The following is a 27,239-nucleotide window of genomic DNA, read 5'->3' as shown; positions in this document are numbered from 1 at the left end:
AGGGGGTTGACAGGCTAAACATGACTCCCGCTGTTTCGTGATGTAATAGGTCTTTGACCTTTAGAGTTTAGCTTTAACAAGTATGTCTTTTAGAGATTTTCCTCTTCTGTAGGAGATGAGATGTGGTTCTCTGTATATTTCTCTCAGCAGTGGTTGATTTTAGATTAAATGCCACTTGTTTTTGTTGAAGTGCCGACTTTCTATCTGTAAATTTGACTTCTGCGAGGACTTTGTTTACCAGATTATCTGGATAGCCTCGGACACGCAAGTGTGATCTGAAATCTTAATGCTTTCTTCAAATGTTGCCTTTGAAGAGTTGGTTCTAAGACGGCCTAAGGGCTTCGCCTTTGATAAATCCTTTTTTCATGCCTGGAGCGTGACAGGAAGAGAAATGTGTGTATTGAAATGTCTCAGTCGGTTTAAAGTGCGTGCGGATGTCAAAGATTGAATCTTTGTAGAATCTCTCGCCTTTAAAGATAGTAGTGTCTAGGAAGTTTGTTTTCTCTTCTGATATTTCAGCCGTAAATGTTATGGTCGAATGGTGCCTGTTTGCTTCTAAAATAAATTGGTCTATTTCCTTTCTTTTTGTGTCCCACAGGGAGAACACGTCATCGATGTACCTGCTACTGCTACTTTTGTTCCCATTGCGGTACCATGAGTTTGGAGATTTTTTCCATTGAACTGGAAGGAGTTCTCCTGTAGTATCAGTCTAAGCAAACCTCTGAGTGAATTTGTAGGAATGGGCGTGTCGTTCTTATAGAAAGCTTCTTATGCTTTGCATGCAATGTTTATTCCTTCTTCTTGAGGAATATTGGTGTACAGGCTGGTAACATCCATTGAAACTAGGATCGCGTTGTTTTGAACTTTCCTCTTTCCTATAAAGTTGATAAACTGTGTGGTATCTTTGAGGTAGGAATCGCAATTTGCGAAAAAAAAAAAGCCTGAAAAAATTTCAGGCTTAAAGTAAGTACGAATTTTTTTAGGCTTTCTTTTCACAACTGCTTAAGTTGCGTAAATAACTGAGAGGATCTTTCTTCTATTTCATCTTTTATCTGCAGTTAAAATGTATATTTCATATATTCATATTTAAAGTATGTTTAATTTGTTATCAACTTGTTTTGAAACATTTTTGTTAATCTGTTCAGCCCACCCAGATATAAGCCACTGGCGGCTCCATCCATTAGATACATGTCTGATGAGCTTTCCGAAATCTCTGCTCACAGGGATTCTAAATTCAGGGGTTGCCAACTTGGAAGACACCAGTATGTCTCCGATATGGATATTTTCAGAATTTAAACCATGGCAGGTGCCCACAGAAATCACAGCCTTGGGCTGCAAGAGCCTGCCAGCATTTGTTACGTCAGGTAAAGCACCACCTGGAACTACAGAATGTTTGGAGCATTTTATCAATGCAATCTTAGGCTTTCCCTGGTCATCACTACCCATTGCTCCAAAGTAGACTGGACCAATGTATTTGTGGTAAGTCTTGAAAGGTTTGTCGAGATAGAAATAACAGCTCAAGAACTCACAGTCCTCCACAGTCACTAAAAGAAAATCAATCGGGAGTTGGACTTTGCTCCAATCTGCGAAAGTGCTGAGAAGATCGCTCGTCTTGGGAAGCTTAAAACGGAGTCGTGGTGGCTTGTCATTGCAATCATCAGAGCTACCATACAGGACACTGACAGTCAACATAACAGCAAGAATTAGATCAAATTCACTCATGTACTCTGATAAGGGCCTTGTGCATGTTGAAATTGAAAATTAAAGGCAAAGCATGTTTTGGTAAACACTATTTTGTTTAGTTCATTTTTCTGAACTTCTTTGAGTAATATGGCAGAGCACTAGAACAGTAAATTTAATCCTATTGCTCTTCATGTATAAGATAAGCAGTAATCGTAAGAGTCCTTCCTAGTCATTATAGAAGTGCGCACAAAAATAAATAAACAGTATTGGAGGTGAGGTGCTGATCCGGTGGTCAATCGCACTATCATGACATTATTTCTAGTTTTGATGGTGTAGGAATGGTATGATATTCTTTAATGATTCTATCGTTTCTGAATCACTCTGCAGCTTACTAGGCAAATTAGTATTTTTATTTAATTGACAGTTCGCCAATAGGAACAAATAAAGGAAAGCTTCCTGGAAAACAATTTATTCAGTTTATTAAAGATCTGTTTGCAATTCTCTTTACATGAATCAGGCGAATAAAATCAAATTGAAATGGTCAAACTTATGTGCCAAGGTCAGTGTTACGATATGTAGATTATGTGACATACTTGTAATTGTTTGCATACTAATTTTCATAGTTACATGTGTGTTGTCAGTGGTTCGGTATCGTGAATACAGTATAAACTTACTTTTTCGTATTCGCTTGTCAGTTGAACTACCCTTTAGCTATTGATTAAAGACTCAAACATGGTGTTAAACATCAGTAGTGTCAAGACTTGTCAACTGCGAGAATCATTTTATTTAGAAGTGACTGACAAAGTATTGATGAGGAAAAATTAAGTCTTCTTTTTCTGGCCAGCACAGTACATTAACATAATCTGAAATGCAGGGCTCGAAATTGCGACTCTCTGGTTGCCAATGCGACCAAAAATTGAATGCTGGCGACTAGATTTTCAGACTGGTCGCCAGCTGGCGACTCACGTTTTGTCCGATAACCCAGGATAAACAGTAGCGAGCCTCTTAAATCATTAAATCACTGAGGAGTTTATTCAGAACTGGTAGCTAGAAGACGACTCTCCTTCCAATTCGCCACTAAAATTAAATGCGGAATACAACAAGAAAATCAGTTTCACACTCTGTTAATTAATAACACAAAATGTACTTCGATACTTTGATCGGAAGTCAATACATAACATTTAGTAGGGGCCATCTTGCTTGAGCAGCTTCTTTCAAAAATGGGATCGCGGGCGCACTTTAACACCATGTGCTTTTTGTTTGCCGGGAAAATAATGGCGGCAGATGCAAATCAGTTACAGGATTAACATAAATTTTTAACGGGTCGGAGATGAAGATTCAGCCAGAAGACGATGGGTTGAAATTTTTTATAACTAGTTATAAAAAATTTAAACCCATCGTCAGTCATGAATGACGAAAACGTTGACTTAGGCAAATTACCAAAGGATCTCCTCGGAATTAGCTTGATTCCAGATATCGGTAATGAACCTGGACATCGCATTGCAGTTCAAGCAAGTTAAGAGGAAATGGAAATTGTTTATACAACTCCACCTCACTGAGTCTATGTGGAGATGCCAATGAACTTTATTTCAATGCCGAGTATTACGCAACTGTTGAGCTCACTGCTGAGCTCACGGAGATTCCCGAATCTGTGTTATTTCCGGTTGCTTTGGGTTGACGGGGTCAAAAATTGAGTCAGTACCCCTTTAAGAATAACCAAGATCCTCTGAATTTAGTGGCCAGTGAAACCGTGTGAGTCGCTCTCTTTATTTCATTCCAGCCGGAGAGAGCAATATATATAATGACCACCAAACTCGACTTTTAACATTATTTAATCTGATTATTTTTTACTAGACTTTATTTAATTGTGAAGGGTCTGCACCACATACATACCCAGAGGAGGCAGCTGCCATTCCAAAAACTTGACAATGGATTTAATACTTTTGCATCACTTGTAACTGAACACCACAATTTGTAGACCTTAAAATCAAAGATAACATCAGGAAAACAGGAAGCATAAGAATATGAGTTTAAACCTGAATAAAAAAATACAAAAACTTGTTCACTGCGCTTATCCCTAAAAACAAATTGCGCAGTTCCAGAAAATACCCATGCTCCCCCCACGGAAGTTTTATTTGGTCTTGAAATCACCACCCTCCCGCCCGGGGAATTCCAGTTTGGCTTCATACTTTGTCTCTAAAATTTTGACTTTTAAGACCCTCTCCCCCTAGGAATTTTCAATGACCTTCCATGCAGTGGGTATGACTTTTTTTCTGGAACTGCACATTTTGTAGAAGTTTAGTGAGATCAAATCATTTGATTGGAAGTGATAGATGAAAATCAGGGATGAAAATTATGCAATATTTAAACAATGAACTGGGAATGAAAGAATAAATAAGAGACTTAATTACGGTTATATATGTATACAACTTAAGCAGTTAATTCATTGTAAAGAGAAACACTCAAAAAATTCAGGCTTGAATGTGATTTGAACCCATGACCTCTGCCATGCCAATGTAGTACAGACTGTTCTACCAACTGGGCTTAATCGCCTCAACCCTTCAGAACTCTGGCCTGAAGAATGCTGGATAGGGAACTTGAGTAAATTTTCAAGGGATGCTTTTGTGAACCTTAAGTATTCAGAGCTTAATTATTTACTTTACATTTCTCTAAACCCAAACTCACCGAACTTAAGAGACTTAGAGTGTGGAAAGAAACTAGGGTAGCAGTCATGTAGTAATCTTAATTGGAATAGCTAGTCAACCATGGTAAACAGAGGTTTGTCATGCTATTTCAAACTATCTTGCCCCAAAATATCTCCATCTTCCCAAGGATAAATAAAATTAAGAAAACATGAGGGAGAGGAAGCAGCAAAATTTGGTATCACACAAACTTTCGGTTGCATCGATGGGACTGCACTCTGCCTTTGCGGCTGGTATTCGCTGTAAAGCTGTTTATTAAAGAGTAATTTGTCTGGTGCTCTCTGTTCTCGTCTTTCCCGACCGTCCTGGGACGGTCAAAAAACAGTGAAATCCCCGATCGTCTGGGATTTTCCCGACATATGAAAACTGGGCTTTTTAAAGGAATGAGGCCACAGGCCCGCAAAATTTGGACAGTGGATTTAGTGCTCAGTGCAACAGAACAATTTACCTATAAACTGGAACATACAAGTATATAATTTACTAAAACCATTACAACGCCTGAAATGTGCACGAATTGTACGAAACTCCTCATTATTCAAATAGGGCTAACAATACAAAATAGATTTTAACAGTACAACTCAAAAAATAGTTAACTGGAAAATATCTTTTAAGTTCTCTACGATACTAAACGCAAGTCCATTGAAACTACTTTTTTTCGATTCAGCTTTGAAACCAAAGATCAAATAAGAGTAAGAGGAGACGTGAATTTTAATTTTTAATGCAAACGCAGGGAAATTAAAGAGCGGGTCAGTTAAGACTTTCGCAAGTTTTTTTCGAAAAAGGAAAGAGAATCGGTCAAAGCGCTTGAGATGGCGGTCAAGTCTCGCCTATTATCGTCGCCTTTGATCTTAATCGGATCTTACTCTAAAGCATAATTTTTTAGTGTCGGTCGTCCAATACGTTATCGTGTAATATCTTGATTTTGTTGTTCGTTTTCATTTTGCCGCTGATTGGACTCTTAGGCTTTCTTTAAACAAGTTTCACAAAACACACTGTCGTCGGCATAGACCTGCAGAAGACCATTGTCTCCCTCATAGACGCCTTGGGAATAGCTGTCAATTTTTCCGCAATTTGGGAAAATTTGATCTTGAGTAATTCGTCCGTCTCCATACTTCAATTTAATATTTCCAGTACTTCTGTTGTTTTTGCGTCCATATGCTGAAGACTATGGAAGTCGTCGCTTTCCGGTTCATGGCCTTGACCAAATCAAATTCTGTCGAAATCAGCTTCTTCTTGATTGCGGTTACTTGGGTAGATTATATGTAAGCCTTCTCCTTAGCTAGACACCACAGCAACCCGAATATCAAGAATGTTCACTGGACCAGTAGTAAGGCAACATAATCACCTCACTCGCGGATCTTGGACATCCGTCGAAGATACGACTCCCACCCACCAGGATTCACGAATTCTCTGAAGTGAATTCGAATGCGTTCGGGATGGGAGCGGCTGGGTTAGTTCGGGGAAAGCTTACTACATCAGTGCGAAATTGCGATGTTTTGTCAGGGGGCTTTCCCATTTGTGTAACTTGGTCTGTTCCAGTTAACTTTTTTGACTTGGACTGTTAACATTTATTTCGTATTGTGAGCCCTATTTGAAAAATGAGGAGTTTCGTACAATTCGTGCACATTCTAGGCGTTATAATGGTTTAGCTATTTACTGTACATGTATGTTGCAGTTTATAGGTAAATTGTTCTGTTGCACTGAGCTGCTGCATTATAATTTTTACAGTTGTGAAATTTGCATGCAGATAATTTAAATATAACGACTGGTTTCATTAAGAAAAAAAATGAAGTGTATAAAGATTAAATCCACTGTGCAAATTTTAGTCCATTCCATATTAGTCCAGTCCATATTATGGTCAGGCGACTGGGGATCACTTGCGGTCCAATTTGGGGATCATTTCCCGTCCGGGATAATTTGCGGGCCTGGGGCCCGTTTCTCGAAAGTCCCGGTAACTTATCGGGCCCGGTAAGTTGCCCGATAAGTTTACGGGTGTTTCTCGAAACTCCCGTTATTTACGATCCCGGTAAGTTGCCCGGTAAGTTGCCCGGTAATTTACGGGAGGTCATGACCTCCCGTAAAGTGCCCGTAAAGTTTACGGGAAGGAATATTTTGTTGCAAGAAAACAAGATGGCCGCCGGAGGCGGTCATTTTTGTCCCGGTTTGTCGGTCGCATACTTACCAAGAGCGATTGATTTTAGACAAAATAGAAGAAAGAGAAATAATGGAAAGATACTGGTTATCCAGGGAAGTAATAAATTCGCTTGTTGACGAGTTTACTGGAGGAAACCTTTCGAGAGATACCGTACAGTACGAGAAGCTGTCCGCTGTCCGCGAAAACACAGGTAAATATTTTGCAATTTTAGAACTAGAACAAACTCCTAATCCAGTTGGTTTCAGTCGGTAAAAACCAGAGCTACAGTAATTTGCTCAGTGTGTTTCGAATTTCGGTTATCCCGGGAGGACTTGCAATTTTGCCCCGTAAAGCATATAGGGTGTGGACAAAACCTGGGCCCGGGCCCATGGGCTAGCCCATGGGCTACCCCATGGGCTACCCTGTGGGCCACCCTATGGGCCACCCTCCAAAAGATGACTGGATTAATTATTAATTATTAATTATTAATTATTAATTGTAACACGTGATTGCAAATATTTGCTTATATTTGACCTTAAAAATTAGAATAATGTACGTAAAAATATATACTCTTACAAATTACCATTAACGCTTTAACTTGACCAGCACGAAATAATGTAAGTGTATTTTTGTGAGTCTTACAAAAAATGGAGCCGTCACGCAACGTATCAACAAGTTGTTGGGGGTTGTTAATGGAAAATGTTGATTATATAAGCCATCTTAAACTATTAGTTAATCCGAGTGTGTCACTTGCTTTATTTGATTAAAGGACAACATGACTTTGACTTCAAACAAAAAAGAAAAAGCGAGTGAGCGGCGTAGCTAGGATTTCTCAAAGGGGGGGTGGGGGGAGGGGGTGGCACTGTGTCAAAGTGAGGGTTCATGTGTAAACGCCAACTGGTACGTACGGTGGTACGTGCCGTGTACGCCAGATAATACCAGAAGACAATAGAATCATGCATTTATTTTGAGATCTTAAGATTACAGATAAAATTGCTAGTTATCAATTCTTTTTTCTAAACAAAATTAAAGGATATCATACCCTGCGAACATGCTCCTGGCGAGGGCTAAAAAAAAAACATTTTTGCGAGCGCGAAACTGAATAATTCGGAGAGCAAAGCGATCGGGGCGAAACAATCTGTTATCTATCTGTTATCTATCTTTTCCTTCCCCCGGGAGCCTGTTCACATGCTAAGGAGAACATGATAAAAATGCTAGCCAAAAAGTGTCCCTCCCCCTGAAAAAGTAAGCGGAGGAAGGGCGAACCTACTTAGAGCCAATGAAACAATCTGAAGTTATCTATCTTTTCTTTGCCGAGACTTTAAAAGCAACACTTTTAATGACGTGGTTACGGTTATTCATGGGCCAACTAGGCCTACCCTCCCAAAGATGACTGGATTTATTATGGCGTTGAAAATTCAAACGTGATCTACTACATAATGAGGAACCCTGTCGGGCTTAAACGTTACAAAACGTTAAGTTATTAGAGGATCTTACTTCTTATGAAACTAAAACTTCAGAGGGATTGATAATCAAAACGGTAGATTAAAAAAGTAATGACAAACGGGTCGAAATGTAACTGTCATGCAAAACCAAAGGGGACTAAAATGTGACCTGTAAATGTCAAGCAATACTGTTTACGTAATAACCAAAGATGACTAAAAGATGACCTATAACTGTCACGCAATACTGCTAAAGAAATGACCTACAACTGTCACGCAAATCCAAAGGTGACTAAAATGTGACATGTAATTGTCAAAAGATGACAAAAAACCTATAACTGTCACGCAATGCTGTTGAAGTAATAACCAAAGATGACTAAGAGATTACCTATTAGTGTTTGAGTAATGACCAAAGGGGTAGAAATGACCTGTCTCGCATTGCTGTTTAAGTAATGATCAAAGATGACTAAAAGGTGACTTATAACTGTCACGCAATACTGTTTAAGTCATGACCATAGGGGTCTAAAAATTGATCTCAAACTGTCACCCAAAACTGTTTAACTGTTAAACTGTCATAAAGTAAATATGGCTGTGAAAGGTGTCCTTCAGCTGATAAGTAGACCTAAGTTAGTGTTTTGACGTCACAGCCCGATTAGCACCAGGTCCTATCCAACCGGAAGTGAAATTTCACGTTTTGGAAACAAGAAAGTAAGTCTACTTTATTTTCGAACCGAAGAATTAAGGACGGTGCCTACTATTGTTACTGCGCATACGTTCTGCGCATCTCGAGATAGTCAGGTTTCCTATGGGTAGTGCGCACTAATACAGGGATATTTTTGCGCGGTTTAAAACTATGCAGAGAAAGCAGAACTTATTAAATGCTTTTGGTATCTCAAAAGAAAATTAGGGGTAACCATGCATTTTTCAGAGATAATTAAGCTTCAATTTAGGAAAAAATCCCATACATTGCTTTATATTTTGGCGTTTTTTAGAGATAATATTGCTTAATTATCTCTAAAAAATGCGTGGTTACCCGTGGTTACCCCCAATTTTCTTTTTGGATTCCAATAGGCCTTGCTGAGATCTGCTTTTCCCGCATAGTCATAAACCGCACAAAAATACTTCGGTATTAGTAGGCACCGTCCTTAAGTTAAATACCCTATGAAGTAGGCTATCAAGTTGGCCCAACCGGAAGTGAAAAATTTTCCTGAAGGCTCAAACACAATGAAAAAACGACGATATTTTTAGATTTCCATGTCACGATATTATGCTGATTACATAAAGCAAATAAAATCTGTTACACAACTAATATAACCTTTCCTTAAAAATAGAAATTTCATCACTTGAAACTGTGCTGGGAATCTGCAGCTTGCTTGGATCAAATTGTGGATTCCTTCCTCTGATACAGTGTCCATACACATGGTAGTGCTTGTTATCAAAAGTGTTTTTAAACTTTCCCATGTTCTCGATCCAGACGAAATCGTGTTCTTTATGACGGATACAGTATTTACCATCAATTTCCTCTTGAGTGAATTGGTCTGGCCCATCTCTGATATTCCCCCGGCATCCAGCGGCACATTTTCTGATGCGGTTACTCAGTTCGATCACCTCAAATGGTGTGGTTGTTGTTGGTCTTACAGTAGGTTTAGCAGGCCTGCTTTTGCGAATGGTGATGCGCAATGGATTAGTGGAGGCTTCAGCAGTGTAGGCAGAGGCTTCAGCAGGTGACTGAATATCGTTGCTTGCCACCAGGTCTCCCAAGGTCTTTGTTGTTACCTGCCTTCCTCTAATGACGTCCGGTGACTTTCGCCTACATCTCCTGCTTGGCTTCTTTGCTCCTGCACTTTTATTTACTGCAAACGTCGTAAGAGCAGTCAGATTGTCTTTTTGGTCTTGTTTCTTGTACCAGGTGAAATACGCTGGCAGGTTTCTGTTCTGGGAAGCTACAGCAATGGTGTGGGCACACAGCTTTCTTGACTTGTAACCTAAGCACTGGTTATCACACACGTATCCAGCATTTGATACTGCCTTTACTATATGGGGGGTCTGGGACGAGTGACTTCTTACCAAGAAACTGCTTTCGTCGAATCCTTCGCGTATACCGCTTTCATCGCAAAGTTTCTGGGCTTTTTCAGCAAGCATGTTGCGATCCTTCTCAGCAAAGAAGTCAGAAAGAGGCTGCAAGTCAATCCTTCCAATTGATTTCTGTTGACTTTGCTTTTGAGGCGGGGCAGGTCGATAGCTGTACACTCTTTTATAACTTTCTGGATCAACCAAAACCTTTAAAGACCTCGTTGCCTTATCGCGATGACCAGGTTGGTTTTCAAAGTAATTGGCGTTGTCCTTGACAGAGTCCTGATATTCTGGCCTCAGAACGTACGGACTTGAAAGCCCTAGAAAGGTGCGTTGAACGTCAGAGCGCTGTTTATCTACAAGCCCTTTTAGGTCATCGATGAAACTGGCCATATCCGTTGGTCGAAAGTCTTGCCAGCGTTTAATAAATGCATTTGCGCACTCAGGGATATTGTTCACTGGAACTTCATCTTCAAAACCTGCATCCTTCGAGGCTTTAGCAGTGATGTGGTGCCATATATCGTCTGCTTTAAACCGCCTGAAATATTTTGAGAAACAAGGCGCTTGCGGTGTTTCTGTGAATTCCAGGTGGTCCCATTTATCCGTCAAGGAATCTAACTGTGTGTTGTAATCTGTCAATGAATTGGCGTAGACCAAGCCCCCGTTGCCAAAAATGTCATTTAGAATTTCATTTGTGAGGGATTGGCTAAATCTAAGTTTCCGGCATTTTTCTTCGATGTTTTTGTGAGCATGCACTTTGCATAATAGGGAAGGAGAGTTTGGAAAAACTTGCGCAAGTGCTTGCCTGAGTGCTTCCTCAGAGTCGGAAGAATAACCCTTGAGGCTAACCTGTAGTCAAGGTACTTCTGCAGTAAGCTTCTGGAATAATGTCACATAGGTGCTTTTTTCCTTTAACATGCAGAGCATGACTGGACCAACCATCACTGGGCATGTTGGTGGATTACTGCGCTTTGTGTACATGGTGGTGTTACGATAAGTGGTGATCAAAACAAAAAATGGTCCCAATTCAAAGGTTACGTCGACATATAAAAGAGAGGTGTGTCCGTTGACCTCGTTACAACAAAAGTTTACTATATCATCGACTTGCTCGTCTGTAAACAAAATAACTTTAGGAGACTCGTTGTCCAGGCTATATGATCGGACGAACTGTTTGTCTTCTGTTTTCATTCTCTCGGTTATCGCAAGTATCGGATCTGTGATACGTCCTTTACCGTCTTTATTCTTCAGATATTTAGCTTGTCTCTCATTTCGTGGTAAAGCTCCTTCAGAATTGCAATTTTCAAGGCCACCAACTTTAGTTTCCACGTCATGCACAGCCCTCTTTAAGCCCTTGCCTTTTTCCTTGGCTACTTCTTGTAAACTCTTGCTTGTGCTCTTGTAAGTTCTTAAATAGGGTATGCTGCAAGACTTGGCATTTCCATGCTGCTTCACCTTCACTTCGTGCTCTGGAGCACCGACAAATTCATATTTTACGAAGACAATATTATGGTGCTTCCCATCTGGATTAGTAACGTCCACGATAGTTTTATGAAATGTCTTATCGCTTGCATTCACAAACGGTCTGCGACACACTAAAAAACCATCGGTATCATCGCCACTGATTCTCACTACTTTACGAACCTTTCCGGTTTTGTCCCTTCTAACCTTGTAGCTTTTCTTCCTGGTTTTCGTTTGGATCCACGAACCTAGATCGTCCGAGAGCAAGTCTTCGCAGTCGTCGAGTGCATCAATGTTTACCAAAAAGCCGACATTGTGCTGTATTCTAGTTGGATTGGAAGATGAAACATACTGATCATACCATTGTTCAGCATTTAGAAGTAAAGGCACCACCGAATCATTAGATCCAGCCTTGTCAAGTAAGTTGTTTGGCACAATTGGTAAAGATTTTCTGTTCAGGTAAAAACTGGGACTTTTGGCTGCAGAACCTTCATCTTTAATCCTGTAAATTAAGTTATTATAAATAACTAAATAAATCAATTACAATTACAATTTCCTCAAATGTGATTGGTGCATAAACTGTATAAACTGCTGTGTTTTGCGCTAATTAATTTGAAACGTTTTAATCGGACAGTTGGCTGTAATCGAACAGTTACATGAGCCCGTAATGTTAAGTCCTCTCAACTTAAACCACCAAACACATATAGTAACCGATTCCAGCGATTAGCTTGACAAGGATTTTCTACTATTGAAAACTACTTTTTAAATGAAACTTTTATCGTATCGCACAATTCTATGTGTAATCATGCTCGTGATTAACAAATCGGGCTCCCTCCGATTCGCGGTCGTCCGATTTTGTTAATCACACACGATTACACACCGAATTGGATTCCACTCAGTCAAGTTAGCTTGTCTTAACAGCATTAAGGAGTTCGATTTTCCAAAACCTCACGACAAGATAATTATTTCACTGATTTTACTGTTGTTCGAATTTTAATACAGCATTTCATTCTCGGTACGACCCCATGTTGAACATACTAATGCTTACAATGTACCTTCCTCCTTCTATTTCGTCACTGTCGTTACCCTCGTCACAGTCGTCTGAAACATCACTGTTAAACAAGGACATCTGAGGCTGCCTTGCAGACGTACTTGCTCTCGTATCAGCTTCTGTCCTGAAACAAAAGGTAGAACACGACTGATAAGAAAAATAAATTGAGGTACCTTACTACAGTAATCCGAAACTTAACAGGTGGCGAAAACGACATGATAATCTGGTGAGTACCTTCACTTTGACACAGTGTGATCTCCCCCTCCCCCCCCCCCCCCCTGGGAAAACTCCTGGCTACACCCCTGTACCTTCCTAAATATGTACAATGCCACAAACAACGGAATTTATAGAACTTACATTGCAGAAGTGCCAGAGCTGCCATGTCCCTGGATAAATACAACAATACTCAGTAAAGGCAATGGTTCAGTGGTAAATTCACTAGTTTGAAATAAAGCGTGTGAGTGTGAGTAAGTGTACATAACTGCTTTCTCCAGCGGAAGTGGTAAGAATGCGACTGAGTAATAGGCCATATTCGTATTCTCGGTATTGGACTGCAACTGGCCTGCAATGGGGACCCATGCGGTGGAATATAATTTCATTTACATTTGAAAAGACTCCCCGCATTAACCCAAGTTACAAACTAGTTCCAGTCCAATGCGAAAATACGAAAAGTCTATTGTCTCTGAGCCTTTTTAATTATAACAAAGAAGACTTTTCCAAAAATAACAAAGTTGTAGTTGAATACCTGTAGTTGGACACCCAATCAAGAATCAAGAATTTTGTTATGACTGACGCATGTTTATCATTGTGAAGATGTTGTTAATAGGAGTCGACTGCATTAACGGCCTCAGTACGAATAAATTTGAGTCTTAAAAGGATCACGACGGTCAGCCGAGGAACCTAGGATTGTGTTAATGATTCCAGAGGATGAATTGATGTCTTCCTAAAATGGGTGTCGATGATTCGAAGATTTTCTGTACACATCTAATGGGTTACGACTACCCCTTATAATTATGATATAAAGGTTAGTGTTATACCGAGTGGTATCCTCATTTTTGATGACATTTTTCGGTTGCTTTAATTACACTTAGTTGGTGTGTGATCACAACATCTTCGGATCTTTTCCGGTCGTCTTCGGTTATCCTCGGCAATCTTCCAAAATGTTTGGAAATGTTCGGGAAATGTTCGGAAACGTTCGTCTGGCCACAAACATCGTCATATACTGTGAATATTTGATATACCTGAAACTTTTTAGGGGCTCCTTGCAAAATCTTTTCCCTCCTTGCTTTGACTTCCGTGTACGCTGTAATTCGGCTCACATTGATTGCTTCCTAAAATGGGTAAGGACCATGGAGTTCCTAAGTAATATTACAATACAATCTGTAATGCAATGATTTATTAGTATACCAAGTGGTTTACAATCCTATTTTTGCAAAAAACCGCAATTTTTTTAAATTACTTGTGCAATTACTCCCTGAATTGTACTCCTCTCGATCCAATTACTATTAATAATAATAATAATAATAATAATAATAATAATAATAATAATAATAATAATAATAATAATTAATAATAATAATAATAATGAAAAAACAACAACAACAGTAACAATAATAATAATAATAATAATAATAATAATGAAAAAACAACAACAACAGTAACAATAATAATAATAATAATAATAATAATAATAAAAGAAGTAGTTGTTGTAGTAGAGACCGGTAGAGAGTTTAGAGGTATTTTGGCATTTATAGACAAAGTAACATCTCTTAAACGAGGCATATCTTCTAAAGACAACCCTACCTGGACATCACTGTCAGAATCGTCGCTTAAAATGATGTACTTTTCTTCGTGTGAAACTCGTGATTTTTCTCCTTTACCCGTCTTCTTCTTTCCTTTGCCCTTCGAGCGCTTTTTAACTGGCGATGCATCAATGCAGATAGGAGACGCAGGCTGAAATATTATTATCATGTTCCTGATTAGGCTGCTTTAAGAGTCACACACTGAATATATAAGATAAACGACTTTGAACAGCACATGTTATGCATGCCATGTATCTTCTCTTGCATGGTATTCAGAAGCGAGTTTATCTGCAATTTGTGGCCCAAGGTGAACTTCATTAAAACTACCTTTCATAAATCAAGCGTTTCAAAGTCCAGTTTTTACATTTTTACAAGTATTAAATTTTACAAAATTGCTTCTGTCATGACACAGTAGGGTTTATTTATTTATTTATTTATAAACATTATTTAAAGGACAGGGATGCTTGTCCTACCTTTCAGGGGTTAAAAAAGCGGTATTGGTACCTCTTAGGGTGTTAAGTTTTTGCGCTATCTTTTAGGGTATGACAGTATGACAGGACATAGTGAGTTGTTTTAGAATTGCCCGACGTAACTAATCGAACCAAATCGAAAATCTCAATGCTAACAAAAGGAGGATCTACAAGAAATCTGATCAGCCAAAAAAATGCATAAAGACAACCGACAGACTGCAAGGCTGATACTGCGGAGGAGACAATTATTTAACATGCATAAAGCTGACCAATTATATTGTTATCGACTCCTTCCATTTTTTCGGAAAAACCATACAAAAGTTACCAAACTTTTTTTATAGGACTCTACGCAGTTTACCTTTTCACGTGCAGAGTGACCGAGTCCCGGAGCTGGTTTCGCCAATTCGAAACTCTCATCGGAGTCACTAGCCTGAAATAAGGAAAAATAAATATATTAAGGAATGAAAAATGTCGGCAAACATATCGATCAGGCCATGGTAGATAGATTGAGTACATACAGGCGCCATATGTGGTACGATATAGAAAAGTAACGGTCTTTCTTTAAAGTCATTTTTATTACTCTTTTAAATGTCTCTGAGTCTCAAAGAAAGCAAGTAATTGAACAAAACGAAGGTATTTCGTCTGACCAGCTTCAAGAAAATTAAAAGACGACGTGCCAGGAAAAACGCAGGATACAGATCGAGAGCGCACAAGCGGCCCTACGTGGTGCGATATCTAAAAACAGCCACCGAAAATTTGACGGTCAATTTGGAAATGGTCGACTAAAAATGTTTGAAACAATTTAAAAACCAAAAAGGGTCCACAACCCGTCTGAAGTTCTTGACTTTTTTTCAGTTTATTCCATTGCAGGTTTTCATGTTATAAGCATAATACAAAATTAATGGACAATGAGGTGACTACCTGATTACGACAATTCATATAAGCATCACTGCCAAATTAAAATGCCCAAATTTCTTGTGGCAGAGTCTTGGACTCCATTGCTATCTACTAAGGTTATGTGATGAAAAATATTGACTTACCATGCTTGCTTTAATAGCCTTATGCAATGCCGTGTCTTCGTCTTCTGCCTGGAATTTTGTCAACCACGATTTACCCGATTCCTCTGATTGCGCTTCATCAGAGGAATTTCCACTAACAACTTCAGAATACAGCAACTTTTTAGCCATAACGAAAGATTAACTGAGAAGATGGATTTCGCTAATGCTAGAACTAAGGAACGCAGCGTCAGATGATATCACCGTACCAAGTATTATCCGACTGGTCTGCCTTCAAGTCTAACACGTATTTCGCAGTAGGGTGTAGAAATCTGATGTATTGTGACATACCACCAAGGTAATCGAAAGAAAAATGAAATATTGTGCAATAGAGAGATTTTTCTCTCTTGTTTCATCTTGTTCCTAGATGTTCTTAACTGTGTAGATGCTATCTTTTATGTGATGTAAACATGCGATCTCTGTTGTTTTCAATTTCACAAACAACAAATAAACGCTTAGTCAAAAACGTGACAAAATCTGGACACCGCAGGCAAGCGGATACATCTCTCATGCCCTCTCATCTTGAAGTTTGTTTTAACACCTAAGCCATGCCTGTTTCTTGGGTGGCCGGCACGTACCAAGGAACTCTAGTTGGCGTTTACCCATGATTAACATATGCACGTCATTAAAAGTGTTGCTTTTAACGTCTCGGCAAACAGGGGTTTCGCCCCGATCGCTTCGCTCTCCGAATTCTTCAGTTTCGCGCTCGCAAAAATGTTTTTTTTTTAGCCCTCACCAGGAGCATGTTCGCAGGATATGATATCCTTTAATTTTGTTTAGAAAAAAGAATTGATAACTAGCAATTTTATCTGTAATCTTAAGATCTCAAAATAAATGCATGATTCTATTGTCTTCTGGTATTATTTGGCGTGCACGGCACGTACCACCACGTACCAGTTGGCGTTTACACACGAACCCTCACTTTGACACAGTGCGACCCCCTCCCCCCCCCCCCTTGAAAAATCCTAGCTACACCCCTGAAAAGTGTTGTTTTTGAAGTCTCAGCAAATGGGGGAAGGAATAATATAGGGAACAAAAAGAACGTGCTCACCAGTGAAAAAAAAAAAAATTCTGATTAGTTCATTGGTTCTAAATAGGCTCGCCTTCCACCGCTTTTAGGGGGAGGGGTGCCTTCCTCGAACAGTGGCTAGCGGCTAGTAATCGGGTATAGGTTCGCCTTCCGCCGCTCACTCGCTTTTTTATTTATTTATTTATTTATTTTTTAAGTCAAGTCATGTTGTCCTTTAATTCTGTTAACTAATAGTTTAAGATATCTTATATAATCAACATTTTCCATTAACAACCCCCAACAACTTGTTGATACGTTGCGTGACGGCTCCATTTTTTGTAAGACTCACAAAAATACACTTACATTATTTCGTGCTGGTCAAGTTAAAGCGTTAATGGTAATTTGTAAGAGTATATATTTTTACGTACATTATTCTAATTTTTAAGGTCAAATATAAGCAAATATTTGCAATCACGTGTTACAATTAATAATTAATAATTAATAATTAATAATTAATCCAGTCATCTTTTGGAGGGTGGCCCATAGGGTGGCCCACAGGGTAGCCCATGGGGTAGCCCATGGGCTAGCCCATGGGCCCGGGCCCAGGTTTTGTCCACACCCAAGCATATACTTGCCCGTGCGTGCACGTGGCCCTTAGATGGTTTTTGTTTGAGATCTAAGCTGGCTTTTTTTACGTAGAAACTGCTTCCGATCGTCCGAAAAAGTACAGTATGAGAATTACCGAATTAGCTGCATTTACTACGAAAATGGGGGGAAATAACTAACGTGTTTGAAATGGAAAGATGAATATAACAAAAAGGAAATCCGGCTGAATTGAAACTAAAGCCACTCAGTACTCAAGTCATTGATGGTTGTAAATAAACACTTCATAAATTTGGGGAAAAAAACGAAAGTGATGGAGGTGTCATTTTCAACTACAAATACAGGAATTTGTGTTACTGACCTAGTGTAACATAGGAGTTCACAGGACAAACAAACAAACAAACAAAAAAATAAAATAACTGGGGGCAAGGGTAGGGTAGGGTAGGGTAGGGGGAGGGGGAGTAAATAAAAAACGTATGAAAATATTCTTTGGGCCATAGAAAGCAGATGTACAACTGAACTGCCCAAATAATGTATTGAATGAATGAATGAGCAGCCACAACTGCAACTGAACAGGCAGACATAAGCATGCCAAACCAAGCAAGTGCCAGCATGGTACAGACAAGAACAGCTGCACGAGAGATTTTCGGGCATGAGGCCCACTCTTAGACATAACCAAAAAGGACAGCTGAACATGCACTTAAATAATTTTGTGAACAATAACTTGAATAATGTTTTTAAATTGTTATTGAATAATTATTTTTCAAGATAATTTTTATTGAAAATTCTTTTTCATCCACAGGGGTTCAACTGACAGAAGAGGGCTAACTGAGAACATCAGGAGCAGGGGAACAACTGATGGAAGAAGACTGAGTGTGAACAACTTAATTGAATTTTAATGAAAATTTTAATTAAGAAAAATGTACATACATGAGTAATTGGGAGAATTAAATGAGCTTGAAAACTGCACTGGCAGTAAATCCTTTACATGTGATAATTAAACTCAATTTTACTAAATGTTTACATAAGGTTAGACATACTTAAAAATATGGGAACTGCTAATTCTTTTAAAGTATTTCAATACTTTCTTTTCCTTGTAATATAGGACTTCATGAAAGTGAAACTGACTATTTTTGTTAGTGAAACAACATGAGAATGTAAAAAGTTAAGTAGCCACCTTGAAATGACCTGGCATACAACATTTTTGGCATACGTACAGTGTGGTTCTTCTGTCAGAAAATTATATGGTTCCATGCTCACTTTGTAATTTGAGGGCTCCAATCTGCCAAACAATTAGCTTCTGACTTAAGCCATTAACCAAAACATAATTTAAGTCCCACTATTCTTCCCACCCCAAGGGAGGGTACTCAGTTATATTTGTTGCTGATGTATGAAAGCTTTTGTGGGTTTGAAGTTAGGGATTTTCAGTTGGACTTCTGGGTGGCTTAGGTTTAATTTTTTTGGCAGATTTATTTGGTTAAAAACAAAACAAAACAAAACAATTTTTTGGTGTTGATAAATATGAAGCAATTATTGTATCAATTTTAAATAGAAGAAAGACCTTCACAGTTATTTATGCAACTTTCTTCTATTTAATCTTTCATCTGCAGTTCAAAAATATGTTTCATACATTCACAGGGATGTATCTTTTTGATTTACCAGTTCATATGACAAGCAGAAAAAAAGAAATTACAAAAAAATCTGATAGCCTGCATGAATAATTATTGAGATGACTTGTAAAAAGTTTGATGTAAAAGATATCCAGCAAGAATATTACCTGTTAACCTGGCTATCAGATTCCAGTGGGATAGTATACATTAGTATTGTTGAAATTAAAGTTATATTTTGGAGTTATATGGCCCCAATATTCAACACTGTTCAAAGTCACAGGTCTAATGAACATGCGCTTTAATTACCTGTTCTAATGCAGATATAGACGTCTATAATGTTCAAAGCTACAAGCAATAATAATTACACGGAATGCCCGCAGGGCATGACGTGTCTAGGTTTCGGTCGGGTATCTTTTTTTTCATCGGTGTCGCAAATGTGCACATTAATTTATGCATTAAACTCTGTCCTCCCCTAGTAAGGATATTTTGTTCTGATTGTCTTCAACAGAAGCGGCCCAATCAAAATCTATTTTTCAGGCACATATCACGAGAGAGGGGACCCACTCATCACTTCTGTGTGACGTCAAATCATCATTTGATTTATTCATTAAAACTAGATTAAATTCTTCCCTCTCCCAGAAGGGATCTATTGTTTTGATTGTCTTGAACAAAAGCGGCCCAATCAAACTCCATTATCTGCGCGTATATCACGAGGGAGGGGACCCACTCATCTCTACTTGTGTGACGTCAAAGCAAATCATCATTTGGAAAAGTTGTTTTCGTTCAGTGGCGGCCACATGTCTGAATTTAAGACTCCGGATCTGCCGTTTTCAGAGAGAAAACCAACCTTTTTCAAGCAGTAAATTGAAATAATAACTTCTAGGTAGTACTCGACAGTTGAAACGGCGGAAATTGGGAGAGTTCACAGCAAAGAAAATCCGCTTTAAAAAACAGATCGGAATGATCAACGCGAAGGATTAGAGCTAGAGGAGGCCAGACCAGTTCAGCGGGGTCATGACGTTATTGCATAGCTATTTCTGGTATGATTCCTAGTAACACAACGATAAGTATCACGCAATATATCTGAATAAAACCATTCAGACAATTATTTCAATGGCCAAGGGAGGATATTTTTAAATATCTGCAAAACATACAATGGGGAATAATTGGGGCTACATTAAGCATTCCGTGTAATGCCATTAGAGGGGCATCTTGTTATTTATTGCAAAAAGGTTGATACACTCTCATCATTTTTCCTATTTCCTGCAAATAATGCACTCTAAAAGGGCAATGAACAATGTATTACTCTGTTAGCCCCCTCCCCCCCCCCCCCCCGTTCCCCAAGTTTTCAGTGTTGAGGCTTGCTGGGTTGAATGTCACTGCGCATTTCATTCAACATAGAGATTCGAGAAACAGGCAATACAATGGTGAGTGTCTAAAATGTACCCATTAATGGACAGTGTATCAATAATATTACTCTTTTCAATAATTTTTTTTTCTGTAGAGCTGGTCCTTAGATGTACGCCAAGAGTTCTCCTCCTCCTCTCTTTTGTTCTTTGAAATGATTCATTTCTAATTCCACCTTTTGCATCTTCATTTTATAGTATGCAGTCACTGTTTCAAAGTGCAAAAGGAAAAATAATTGTTTTGCCTAGAATTCAATAAATTATACTTTCTAATCTCCACATGTTCAGCACATGTTCGGAGCTATTAAAAAGATGCATGTGGTCGGCTGCTAAGAACCTTATCAATGATAACGATGATGATGATGATATATCCTGACCAATATCTTAATAGCTATGTATAAGTAGCATTTTCGGAAAGGTTCCAAAATGCTATAGGGTTCCTTAGTTCTGCCAACTCAATGTCATTGACTCACTAAATGTTTTTCGGCCTATATTGATTCCTGAAAAACTTGCAGCTAAAATTTATTATTGTTACTATTTTTATTTAGCATCTACCCCTTAAGGGTATAAACTAATTACTTAAAATATATTGGAGACACTCAGTGGATAGGCTACATTGTATAACTTAATTCTGGAACATAAAATTGAGATCTGCAACCTATTATATAATTAGTCACTTGAATACAGCATTAGCTTTTGTTCATTTTTTATTAATAGACACTAATAATTAAAAATGAATATTCACACTTAATGTACTGGTGATTAGATTATTTTGAAAATATCAATTATTGTATGGTTCGAATATATTACTACCAGCTGAGCTTGAGCAAGTGTCTAAATTGGTGGCCTTTTCCTTGTTTGCCCCAGTTGGTGTTGTGCCTGTCCATTTTTTTTTTTATCCTAAAAGGTTAAATCATCAATAAATTATTAGTACTATTAGAAGTGTTGTTGTCCTAAACATCATTTCAGTGATCATCACCAAAGGTCATGACTGTAATCCAATACAGTAGGTTAATCTTGGCTGACCAGAAGTATGGCAAAATAGTCATAAACTGACCACAATTATGCTCCCACTGATATTAATTGCTATCACTAGCATCCTCCCTTTCCCCTCTCCAAGATAATGCATGACTGGTTTTGGAATGAGTTTGATTTTTGAACAAAAAATCACAAATATTTGTATTTTCAAGTGAGCAATTTGGCAGCCAAGTGTTATTCAGGTGCAAATAGATTTATTATTACCAGTAAATTGTAACAGCAGCAGTGCAGTGTTACCAGCTGCCAGACTGACTTCCTGTATCAAGTTATTTAACAATTATTCCACGAGCGCGCGTTGGATATGAGATGATAGATAGCCAACGAGGCACGTAGCGCCGAGTTGGCTATAATCATCTCATATCCAACAAGCGCAAGTGGAATAATTGTTTTATTAAAAACAACCGAGAAATATTGCTAGATCTTACTGATTTCGCTGTGCAAGAACGACCAGAAGGCAATTTAATGGTCGCCATTTCTCGGCCATGGTATAATTGCTCATATACCATGGCCGCTAAGCCAATCAAATCCCTCGAATTGCATTATACAATGATGCAGTTTTTAATAAAATAAGATAACAACTTTATCATACTTGTAACATTATTATGATCAAAGTTGAATATTAATACCATTAATCTGAATCCAGACATGACAGCCACTCATTGGTTTCACAGTAGGGTTCAGGCACAGGAACAGAGACTACTTTTTTTAGCGATTGAGCAACTGAGCATGTATTAGTCATATAAAGACTATAGCAATCCAATAAAATTCCGCTACGTAGAGTAAAATCACCAAGTGTTGCTTCATACCTAATATCTGTAATCTAGAAATTGGAATTGGCTCACCATTATCATTCAGACATGGTTTATTTCTAAGAGTGTAATTAGAATTAGTCATTTCCGGTTTGATGTATGTGTAGGATTTCAATAAACTGACTAACCAAGAACCAAAAATACAATATTTGATTTATAAACAATAAAAGGGATAGCTATGGTTATCTGAACGTACATAAGCTTACCTTTAACACCACCAAATGTTTGTTGCACAACCACGAACTGACCATCAAAGAGAAAAGCAGATCGGAATCCAGCAGATCAATACACCTTCCTTCCTCCCACACTGGCGCGTTCTAAAATAATGTAAACATGGCATCTCCAATTCGCATAACCATGTGAAGTATCATCATACAAAAAATACTTCACAGACGATAGATACATGTACGATGGCGAAAAGCGAAACTGTCGAATCGAGCTACCAAAGGCAACCGATCATATCTTGCAAATTACATGATAATGCAAAATAATGATCTCTCTTGGTTGCTCTCCTTTGACAAAACGACTAACTGAAAGTTAAACTTAGCACGTATTGCACTGTCCTTCAATAATTGATTAATCATGAAGACAGTCCTATCCATATAACCGTGCTTTTCCATCGAGTAGTCCCAAGTCGTTCTCATTCTCTTTTGAACGAGCGTGTAGCGCGCGCAAGAGCCTGGTAACGATCCCCTATTTTACCGGGCCCGGAAATTACCGGGAAAGTTTACGGGTGCTTCGAGAAACACATTATCGGGCCCGGTAAAGTTTCCCGGTAAGTTGCCCGATAAGTTAACGGGCCCGGAAATTACCGGGACTTTCGAGAAACGGGCCCCTGTACTGGTGTAGGCCTCAATGCAACCTTTAAGTGATTAAATTGCGAACTTTTTCAAAATTGCACTCTTTCGTTGTATTGTCTTGGCATGTTAAGTGTGAATCGCTAGTTTTCTAATTTTATTTTTTATTATTGCAGTGTTTTATCTCATTACTTATTTATCACTTATTTATTAAAATAAGTAATGTCGAGGAGCCGTAAATCACTAGTTATCAGTAAAGTTGGCATCCTCATTAAAAATTCAGTAACATCATTCAATCAAACTGTGGCAAGAAACTGAAGCTGACCAGTCGTCGTTCACAGCGAATATATCTAACTTGTCGACTCACTTCGGAAGAATCGTTTATCCTTTACATATAAACAACTTGTACAGAAAACTTGTTGGTCGTTAACACGACCGAAATGAGACCAGTCAAGGACAACGCATGGAACCTTTATTCTTCAGATGCTTGGCACGAGAGCGAGTTCGAAATAGTCCAAAAAAAATTTCATTTCCTGTCAACCTTTAGTTAGCTTTTTATTTTACGAATTTGATTGTATCAGTTTTAATTAATGTAGTTCTCTCATGACCTGGCATTTCTCCGTTCGTGACAGGTCCTCAAACTCAGATAGTGAGCGATTGTTTCGATAAAATTTAGAGGACCAAACATTTGATCTTTCGCGTCATCAAAATGCCCACCCTGGTAGCAGAGCCTTTCTTTTGCATGCTCGATTTTGGCGTTCTCAGTAAAGAAAAATACAAAAGGAGGCTATGCTCGCAGGGTGCAAAATGCCCGGTGTTTCTCATTTCTTTATACGTTGTGACAATTGATTCATGCAAGCCATTTCAGTCTGGCGTAATGTGAATACACGTGTCGCCTTTATTTATCCTTAAGAATTAAAATGAAGTGATTAAAAAAAGTCAGTAATTCTCGTGCAATCACTTTAGAGTAGAAGAATACCGCCGCGCAACGTTACGATTCATTAGAGCCTCCCATGTATATATCGGTCTTCTATATTTAAATTACAGAATGTTGTGGGACAGAAACAGCAAATAGGCAGGGGGCATACACACGGTAATGAAGATGATAGGAATTTAATAAGACCGAATTAATTTGATTTTCAACAGGGCTAGTCTTTCTTGAAATGCGAAGTGCTCCCGTAATCACATTTTTGCAATTTTCACAAGTATCTGGCGGCTGGAATTGTCCGTCCACAAAAAAGGGCATCTTTTACTCAACACTTTGGGGAAAGTTCTAAAAACGGCATTTAAGTTATAAGCCTAACGTCCCGCTTTTCATTTTAATCAGACAGGAATAATGCAAACAAACCAAACAGACAGCACGATACGTCTGCATTATCTAACCCGTTATTTCGCTTTTGCCTTACTTTAGTATTCCTCAGTGCAGGTTCCACTCGAACAGTCGATTTCAAGCAAGTTTGTTCCAATTAAATTACAATCGTACACAGTAATAAACTGGTTAGCGCTGCTATAAAGTGAAAGTAGGCGGCGATACTCAAACTGCACTTTCAACTCGTTCAACTCTATCCTTTGCAGATGTGTGTATTCGGTACTAGAATCGTTTTCATTTGTGAATCTGTAACTAAATAAAATGGAATAAAAACTATTAAAATACCAAAAAAAAAAAAAAAAAAGGCCTAACGTCCCACTTTCACTTTAACCAGTCAGGAGTACGTTTATAGCAAACAAACCAGACAGACATTTTTAATGGTGCGACGACGATACGTCTGTATTATCTAACCCGTTGTTTCGACTTTACCTTACCTTAGTATTCTTGCCGCGGGTTTCACTCGATCGGTCGATCTCAAGGATGTTTCTTCCAGTTAACTTATAATCTTACACAGTAATGGTCATGGTTTCACGGCTACAAAGTGAAAGTCGGCGGTGAAACTCAAACTGCACGTTCAACTCGTTTCAGTAAACGCTTCATTGATGAGGAGGAGAACTCAGTGGTGCGAGGTGGTAACCCAGTGGGTCAAGCTATAAATACTCTTCATTGAGTGCGAGCCATTTTTTTAATGACAGTTTTGAGACTTTGACATGTTATCAACGCAATAGATATTTCTTAGTTGATGAAAATTTTGGCCTTTTTTTTTGCTTTAGATATGTCGGCAGCCCGGTTGCAGTCTTTTTTATCGTGTATGACAATTGAAAGCTGCTGTTTTCTATCGCATAGTATCCTGTTGTATTGCATCAGATTATGAGGGGGTCCTTTATAAATAGATTTGGAAATCTATTAATCTATTACGCGCTTGCTTTGTTTTCTGGCTAGATGGCGCTATCAATCACTAGTTTTCAAATTACAGTCGAACCTCCCGAAAGCGACCACCCATAATGTCAAGGATATGTGGTCGCTTACGGGAGGTGGTCGCTTACCAGAGGTCCGACTTCCGGGGGTCTAGTTTCGGGTAATTTACATATGGTAATTGCGGAGACCTTACCCTTTTGCCAAGTGCTTATCGAAACCCAAAGAAACAACTTTTCTTTAGACTGCCTGATTTAGGAGCAGAAAGTAAACGGCATTTTGCAATGTTACATTTCATGTGTAAAACATCTCCAACTTTCGGGTTTGTTTGTTTGTTACATAATCCCGTTGACGTTCTTTATCGCCACAATTTTTCTGTTGAGTAATACAAGGTTGAGAGAGTCAACACCGGTCATGCATGTACATACATGCAATTTACAAGATAAGAGAGTTTCTTTCCTACAAGGGATTCAGCCTAATTAAAGTTTATTTCAGTGTACACTAAAGTGTATGTGTATGTTATCAATAGTTTCAATGCTAAGCTATTTCGGGAGACACTTCCGGTAGCTCCGGCTGTGAGATTTAAATACGGCGTCCGCTGTAATGATGTGGCCAATATGTTACAGCGACACATTTTCCAATTTCCGCCTGTAAGAGATACAGCAGATTGTGTGTCAAGTGGTCGCCTACGAGAGGTTCCATCTATAGTGATTTGACTTGAAAACTTTTGGTATTTTGGAAAAGTGGTCGCTAATGAGAGATGGTCGCTTACGAGAGGTGGTCGCAAAGGAAGGTTCGACTGTAGTTCATAAGTCAATGATCAAGGCAAGTTGTATCCAATCATACGGAGCGGCGATGAATGCTTTTAATCAAGCACCTCAACCGTAATACAAAATAACCTTTCTGAAATGCCGTTCGACTAACAACATCTAACTGTGAGAAATTTAATTCAGGCAGGAGCTTTTGCACCCTTGTCGGTTGGGAAAGGCAACATTATTTAAAGAATATATAGATCATCACAATTTTTTTTGCTCCGCCGCGCAATGTTACGATTCATTAGACCCTGCTGTCTATCAGTCTTCTATATTTAAATATATGTTATGGGACAGAAACAGCAAATAGACAAGAGGCATACAGACGGTAATGAAGATGACACTGGAATTGAAAAAGACCTAATTGATTTGAGTTTCCATAGGGCTACTCCTTCTTGAAATGAAAAGTGCTCCCGTAATCACATTTTTGAAATTCTTCCGTGAACAGTCAAGTTTGTGGCGATTAGAATTGTCCGTCCACAAAAAGACACATCTTTTATTCAATACATTTGAAAAAGTTATTAAAACGTGAAATAAGTTATAAGTCTAACGTCCCGCTTTCATTTTAATCAGTCAGGCATAAGTTTATAGCAAACAAACCAAACCGCAGATATTCTTAATAGATGCGACGACGATACGTCTGCATCATCTAACCCGTTATTTCGACTTCACCTTACCCTAGTATTCCTGTGGGTTCCACTCGATCAGGCGATTGCGAGGACGTTATTTCCAATTAACTTATTATATTACACAGTAATAAACTGGTTAGCACGGCTACAAAGTGAAACAAGGCGGCGATGCTCAAACTGCGCGTTCAACTCGTTTCAGTTAACGCTTCATTGATAAGGAGAACTCAGTGGTGCGAGGTACTAACCCAGTGGGTCAAGGTATAAATACTCCTAATTAAGTATGAACCATTCAATATTTAATGACAGTTTTGAGAATTTGGCATTTCGTGTTCAAATGAAAGCTGTTTTTTTCTATCGCATCGTATCGAACCA

At 38.6% G+C, this 27,239-nt stretch overlaps 2 protein-coding genes and 2 long non-coding RNA genes across 5 annotated transcripts; 1 reads left to right on the top strand and 3 right to left on the bottom strand.

Annotated features, from left to right (window-relative positions):
- Positions 1 to 979: 979 nt before the first annotated feature.
- LOC146463938 (uncharacterized) lies at positions 980 to 27,060 on the bottom strand. 2 transcript variants are annotated; one of them, XM_085083944.1, is made up of 3 exons: positions 26,916 to 27,060; positions 3,577 to 3,663; positions 980 to 1,678 (listed from the first exon to the last, which is right to left on the bottom strand). In XM_085083944.1, exons 2-3 carry the CDS (start codon positions 3,594 to 3,596, stop codon positions 1,087 to 1,089), a joined length of 612 nt encoding a protein of 203 aa, XP_084940070.1. In that variant the 5' UTR covers positions 3,597 to 3,663; positions 26,916 to 27,060; the 3' UTR covers positions 980 to 1,086. The 2 variants fall into 2 exon arrangements, with proteins under 2 accessions (XP_084940070.1, XP_084940069.1); XM_085083943.1 differs by lacking the exon at positions 26,916 to 27,060 and adding an exon at positions 24,946 to 25,081.
- LOC146463940 (uncharacterized) lies at positions 6,480 to 18,449 on the top strand. Its single transcript, XR_014856800.1, has 2 exons — positions 6,480 to 6,730; positions 18,285 to 18,449. It is a non-coding gene; the product is annotated as an uncharacterized LOC146463940 (long non-coding RNA).
- On the bottom strand, positions 10,883 to 14,696 carry LOC146463941 (uncharacterized). The gene is made up of 5 exons (XM_085084004.1): positions 14,347 to 14,696; positions 13,785 to 13,874; positions 12,901 to 12,929; positions 12,548 to 12,667; positions 10,883 to 11,994 (listed from the first exon to the last, which is right to left on the bottom strand). Exons 1-5 carry the CDS (start codon positions 14,512 to 14,514, stop codon positions 10,890 to 10,892), a joined length of 1,512 nt encoding a protein of 503 aa, XP_084940130.1. The 5' UTR covers positions 14,515 to 14,696; the 3' UTR covers positions 10,883 to 10,889.
- LOC146463939 (uncharacterized) lies at positions 20,430 to 22,935 on the bottom strand. The gene is made up of 3 exons (XR_014856794.1): positions 22,552 to 22,935; positions 21,312 to 21,398; positions 20,430 to 20,706 (listed from the first exon to the last, which is right to left on the bottom strand). It is a non-coding gene; the product is annotated as an uncharacterized LOC146463939 (long non-coding RNA).
- Positions 27,061 to 27,239: the final 179 nt, after the last annotated feature.

Source organism: Pavona decussata, unplaced genomic scaffold, assembly GCF_977016875.1.
Source record: "Pavona decussata unplaced genomic scaffold, jaPavDecu1.1 SCAFFOLD_174, whole genome shotgun sequence".
Lineage (NCBI taxonomy): Eukaryota > Metazoa > Cnidaria > Anthozoa > Scleractinia > Agariciidae > Pavona > Pavona decussata.
Note: the sequence above shows the minus strand (reverse complement) of the source record. Positions and strands in the feature narration are given on the sequence as shown.

Coding starts and splice junctions, on each gene's coding strand:
- LOC146463938 (XM_085083944.1), bottom strand. CDS start 3,596: ATGGCAGCTGCCTCCTCTGG. Junction 1,679..3,576: donor ATGGCAGCTGCCTCCTCTGG/GTATGTATGTGG, acceptor GTTGACTGTCAG/TGTCCTGTATGGTAGCTCTG.
- LOC146463941 (XM_085084004.1), bottom strand. CDS start 14,514: ATGATAATAATATTTCAGCCTGCGTCTCCTATCTGCATTGATGCATCG. Junction 12,668..12,900: donor AGCTCTGGCACTTCTGCAAT/GTAAGTTCTATA, acceptor CTTTTGTTTCAG/GACAGAAGCTGATACGAGAG. Junction 11,995..12,547: donor GACGAAATAGAAGGAGGAAG/GTACATTGTAAG, acceptor CTTAATTTACAG/GATTAAAGATGAAGGTTCTG.